The sequence below is a fragment of the Myotis myotis genome, unplaced genomic scaffold (genome assembly GCF_014108235.1).
Source record: "Myotis myotis isolate mMyoMyo1 unplaced genomic scaffold, mMyoMyo1.p scaffold_m19_p_26, whole genome shotgun sequence".
Taxonomy (NCBI): Eukaryota; Metazoa; Chordata; class Mammalia; order Chiroptera; family Vespertilionidae; genus Myotis; species Myotis myotis.
In genome coordinates this window covers 2848841-2854751 of record NW_023416331.1, presented here as the reverse complement: position 1 = coordinate 2854751, position 5911 = coordinate 2848841, and the positions used below count along the sequence as shown (strand labels likewise).

Below are 5911 nucleotides of genomic sequence, written 5' to 3'. Positions count from 1 at the left end.
CCGGGAGAGAGGTGTGCTTGGCTGTTTTGTGGCTCAGACAATGTCCATGTTCTTGTTATTTAGGTCTGTGAGAACCAGCAGGCACACACAGGAGAGGAGATTCTGATTTCATACCTTCCCTCCCTTCATGGAGAATTCCCTCAGGTCCAGTTGGAGTGGAGGCTGCATCAGAACCTCAGAACCTGGGGATTTCCCAGTCCTTGCCAGGCCTCCTGGTACACACTCTTCAGTCGGCAACTGAGGTGTCATCACAGGGGGCGTTTCTGATTGGCTGGAACCTGACCTGCAGGGTTTGGTTTGGGTGTTATAGATTTCTTCCTCAGCTTGGTCCTCACCATTGCTCTACAACTCAGAGCAGCAACTGCTGAGACCACCTTGAGAAGAGGATGGCCCTAAACAGAGCCCTGATTTGGGGGGCCCTCGCCCTGACCACCGTGCTGAGTCGCTGTGGAGGTGAAGACATTGTGGGTGAGTGCTCTGCTGAGCCATGTGGGGACTGGACTGGGAAACAGAATTGGAGGGTAAAAAAGATAGAGAATTGCATAGAAATAGTAGAGATTCCTCAAAGGCATCCTCAATATTAAGCAGATCCAGCAATTATGGTCCTTCCTCCTGTGGGAAACCAGAGTCCCCATCCAGTCTCTGCTACCTGAGCCATTGCATACTGCACCACGGCCATCATCCTGGTTCTAACATTGGATCTATGGCATTCATGCGTGATTGCCTCAAAGATTAGAATGTTTTCACAACAATTCATGAACCATTGCTCCCAAATTTTTCTGAACAACTTTTGAAGCTTTATGAATATTTCTCTTGTGGTTTACTTGGGGTAAAGAGTTTCATGAATTATGTGTACTTTATATGTAGATATAAAGAAGGGTTCTTTGCTTTGTCTCAGATTCACATACATTTCCAAGCTGAGAACTGGCATGGGTGGGGAGCGGGTAAGCAGCCCAGTGAGGGCCTTCAGACAAGTCATTTTATCATGTGGTTTTCACTTAATCTCAGTTACCTCTTATGAGTCACCTTACAAAAAATCAAGTAAAGTAGGTATTAGATATGTTTCCCAGGTAATGAAGATCAATAAATGTCAGTGGTATTTGAAAATTACTACTATTACAGGTATAGCTGTATAATTATTCTTTAACAAAGTAGAGATTATCTTTACTTTTATTTTAAAATTGAGAAATTTATGGTGAAAATTTGGTGATTTAAATTATATCAGTCTCACATTGTCAGCCCTGATGGTCTGTTCTTCACTGCATCTAAGGAAACTCTGTAAGAGGAAGATTGGGCATCCAATCATCTCCTGGTTCCCTGGGCCCCTCCACCTCTGTTGCTCGCCTTTCCATCCTCTCTTTGTCATTCCTTTACCCTCCTTCCTTTTTAGGGTCTTCTTCCTGCTGTTTTATTGGCATGAAGAGTGGGTTTGTGAAAGCAAAGTAGAAAAGCACTGTAGTTCAATGAGAAGTGAACTGGAGGCTACCCTGATCTTCAGCGACATTATTAACCATGGCTGCCCCCAGGCTTTCTTGGTTTGGTAGAAAAGTTTCGCCTGCTTCTCCAGAGCATGTCCAAGTTCCCTTTTCTCAATAGGTCTGGCTCAACATATCCCTCACAGTGGTCACAAGGCCAAGGCCCACAATGCCTGTAGGGCCCCATGAAAATACTTTACTTTCTTTTAAAATTTGAAGAAAAAATTAACTTTTAGGGTAGAAGAAACTGTTTTAATTTAGCCTGGATTATATTTGCCTTTGTAGCAATATGGTAATAAAATATGATTTTTAATATTTTTATGGAAAAATAAAGGTCCACCTAACAACAGTGCTTAGGGCTCATGAGTCATAATGCAGCCCAGTCACTGCTGAGTCTAACTTTCACAGGATGCTGCTACCTTCATGTCTTCCCCTAAATCTCTGTCATCCTGGCAAATAGTGCTGACATTTGCTACACAGTTTGAGCGCCAGGAGCTCAGTGCTGGGACTCAGATGAAGAGATGTGCCGTCTGCCCCTAGAGGCAGCTCAGAATAGTGATACCATGCCCAGTGCAGGGACATTGCTGCGCAGGGCAGTGGGCCCAGCGAGGCTGAAACTGAAAGTGAGTAGTTCCAGCTGGAGCATCAGCAGCAGTGTGCAGCCAGGACACGTGCAGATGAAAAGGATAATCACATATATTCATGTTTGTAAAGGAGTCAAGAGGATTCGTTACAAGGACAAGGAGGCTTTGATGGAGGGCCTTGGAAGTGGCCAGCCAAGGGGGTCATGCTGGGTGGGGATGAGGAATAGATAAACTTGCAAGGAGGACATTTGCATGGAGGGGCTGGAGATCATAATGTAGTCAAAACTATTCTTAATGAGAGGACTTAGCTAAGAAGTTGGTAACTAAGCAGACACTTCAAGAATGAACTGGAGGTGTCCAGGAGATCCTGGAAGATAATTTGAGGGAGGAAAACAGACCCTTGTAAAGACCAAGGGGCATGAAAGGGTGACATCTGGTTTGAGTGGCAGGTGAGGTATTTGTGGAGGACTCAGCACAGTATACCTACTGGCTCCTTACTTACCGCACTCCTCTATTTATTAAGCTCCTCGCTGGCAGAGACCATGCATGGTCCATGTGTTACTCCTCGCTCCTGGCAATGTCTGAAACCTTGTTGATGGTCAGGAAATAGGAAGGGAGGGAAGAGGAAATGGTAAAAGGCTCAGACTAGTTGTCCAGTCAGGCTCACCTGGGCGGAGTCAGCTGGGCTGGCTGCCTTCTGCTTTGGTGTCACACCAAGTCCACTGTCCATTCGAGAAAAGGGCCAGAGTTTTCGTTGAGTCCCCAACAAAGTAAGTGTTGAGTCAGAAAAAGGAGAGGTTTAGTAACGTCCTTCAAGAAAAGAAGAGGGTGGGAAATGACAGGAATCCAAGTCTAATGAAGTTTCCAGTTTCATTTCAGAGGAAACCAGGTGCTCTCCTCTAAGGACCACCCTGTTACAGAAGCAAAGACTTTAGCCCTGCCTGGTCACTCAGTGTTTAGAGCATCAACCTGAACATGGAAAGGTCATGGGTTTGATTCCAGGTCAAGGGCAGGTACCTGAGTTGCAGGTTCCATCCCCAGAGCCACCTGCAAGAGGCAACCAATTGATCTGAGAGGTTTCTCTCTCTATCTTTCTCCCCCCTCCCTCCCTCCCACTCTGTCTTAAAAAAAAAATCAAAGGAAAAAATATCCCCAGGTGAGGATTAACAAAACAACAAAAAAAACAAAAAAACAGAGACCTTAGAAGCATTGTTTACTTTTTATGCATTTTGTGATGTTGTCACTGCCCTTATCCTACTCTTTCTTAGTCCTTAAAAAAAATAGAGGCAAATCTTTAAAAATTATATGGGGTGTGCTTTACCTTGGTTAATAAAAATAAAAGGAGGAAGGAATCCTTGCATAGAACATGTTCTGTTCTGAGCCAGCCCTGAGGGAAGAGGACCCACAATGAATGTGTTATTAACCGATGAAGAAATTGAGAGAGAAAACTTATGAAGCAGAGGGAGGTAAACTGAATCTCTGGGAAAGAAAGCTAAGGCCATGGTCATTCATTCATTCCTTGTTCCGCCCATTTCAGTATTTATCTGAGGTGCTGGGAGCTGAGCTAGGCAGGCCACAAATAGCAGTAAACAGGCCTGTGGAATTCTGTTCCTGTGACAGGAGCAACCGCAGGAGTGGAGAGGCAGCTGGATTCTAACAGGACAGCCAGGGGAGGGAGCAGGCACTGGGGACTGTCTACAGGCTGTAGAAGGTGCAGCCCACAATGTTTGCACGTCCGTTTCTTGTCACTTGTTTAACGAGATCCTTTCTCTCCTGTGTTTTGCACCTCCCTGCTCCCACCTCACTCATCAGCTGACCACGTTGGGGCCTATGGCATAAATGTCTACCACTCCTACGGTCCCTCAGGCCAGTTCACCCATGAATTTGATGGAGACGAGGAGTTCTACGTGGACCTGGACAAGAAAGAGACTGTCTGGCAGCTGCCTATGTTTAGTGAATTTACAAGTTTTGACCCTCAGCTTGCACTGAGAAACATAGCTACAACAAAACACAACCTGGACATCATGATTAAACGCTCCAACTCTACCTCTGCTCCTAATAGTATGTGTCCACCATCCTGTGTCTTTACTGACTCTACCCTTCACCAGGCCTCACTCCCTTCTTCCCTCAGATAGATTCCTTTCACTCTATAAAATGCGCTCCTTTCCAAGGAGTCCCAGATCTTCTCATGGAATTTGCTGATTAGAATCTCATGTCTCCCTTCTTACAAACCACATATTTCCATGAAATACAGATCCTTGCTCCCCTATGCAATCCTTGACTCCTATAAGGACGGGTCCCATAGACGTCCCTCCCTAACGAGGGGCCCACAGAGAGAAGGGCGTGGGGATGACGGGCGGGCAGTGTACAGCGGCTCACAAGCAGAGGGAACAAGAGCATCTTCTCTCTCCGATGGGGAAACGTTGGTGGGAGGCCCCTCCAGGACGCAGGGACCCTCAGGGCAGAGCTGCCCATGATTCTAAACCCAGTGCTGCTTCCTCACCGCAGAGGTTCCTGAGGTGACTGTGTTTCCCAAGGCTCCCGTGGAGCTGGGTCAGCCCAACACCCTCATCTGTGCCGTGGACAACATCTTCCCTCCTGTGATCAACATCTCGTGGCTGAACAACGGGCACTCAGTCACACAGGGTGTTTCTGAAACCAGCTTCCTGTCCAAGAAGGATCATTCCTTCCTCAAGATCAGTTACCTCACCTTCCTCCCTTCTGCTGATGATGTCTATGACTGCAGGGTGGAGCACTGGGGGCTGGACCAGCCCCTCCTGAAGCACTGGGGTGTGTATGAGCCCCACGCCTTTTGGTGCCTTCTTTTCTCCTGTCAAGTCAGACACTCTGCCTTTTAGCTCCTGAGTCTCATGGCCCAAAGCCTCTTTTCTACACTTCAAGGATTTCTGATGGTAAACCTTATTATTCTCCCTCAACCTGGAACCAAGTCTTTGTAGACCCAACACCACCCCTCCCACCCCATCTTGCACACATGCTATGAGCCAACCTTCCGCATTCTGACCTCCATGACCTCACTCCCACAGAGCCCGAGATTCCAGCCCCCATGTCAGAGCGGACGGAGACAGTGGTCTGCGCCCTGGGGCTGGCCGTGGGCCTCGTGGGCATCGTCACGGGCACAGTCTTCATTATCCAGGGCCTGCGCCCAGGTGGTGCCTCCAGACACCAAGGGCCCTTGTGAGTCACACGCCAGAAGGAAAGGTAAGGATTCCCTGTGTTAGAGCTGGGACCGGGAGACACAGCACAGGAGGAAGGAGAATGGGAAGAGATTGTGGGGACAACTGTGGTTGAAAAGTGCTAGTAGAATTGGGAAACAGCATGAAGATAGCACGGAGCCCCTGAGACCTATGAATCTCATGTCTGTCCTGTTACTGCAGGTTCGTTCCAATCTTAAGAGCAGAAGAGTGGACATGCTGGGTGACCTGCACTATTCGCTGGCCAAGTCCATCATATGCCTTCTCTCCTCCAATCCCCCTCCTGTCACCTCTTCTCTGGGACTTAAGGTGCTGTGTCCTTGCAGAGTTCACAAACCCTTGGAATTCTCCCCATCACTCCTGACATTTTTTCTTTTCTCAGCCGTTACCTACTATGGAGATCCCTGGGATATGCTTACATCCTTGTGATTCTGATCTGATATTTCCATGGAAGCAATAAATCCCTTTTATGATATCTTTCATTGAATTTTTTCCTCTTTTTTTAATCTCACAGCTGACCAGGACCATGGCTAGGAATGGCAAACCCTTATGCTTCAAGCCTCTTCCATTTTATTTTACAGATATTTCATGCCCAGTAACAAAGAGCAACCAAATACACCCTGATAATATTTTGATATCT

General features: G+C 47.1%; 1 protein-coding gene across 1 annotated transcript; it reads left to right on the top strand.

The window, feature by feature from the left end:
* The first annotated feature begins 313 nt into the window (after positions 1-313).
* On the top strand, positions 314-5753 carry LOC118679627 (SLA class II histocompatibility antigen, DQ haplotype D alpha chain-like). Its single transcript, XM_036356586.1, has 5 exons — positions 314-468; positions 3872-4120; positions 4568-4849; positions 5104-5278; positions 5455-5753. The coding sequence occupies exons 1-4, from the start codon at positions 387-389 to the stop codon at positions 5256-5258; spliced, it is 768 nt and encodes a 255-aa protein (XP_036212479.1). The 5' UTR covers positions 314-386; the 3' UTR covers positions 5259-5278; positions 5455-5753.
* Positions 5754-5911: the final 158 nt, after the last annotated feature.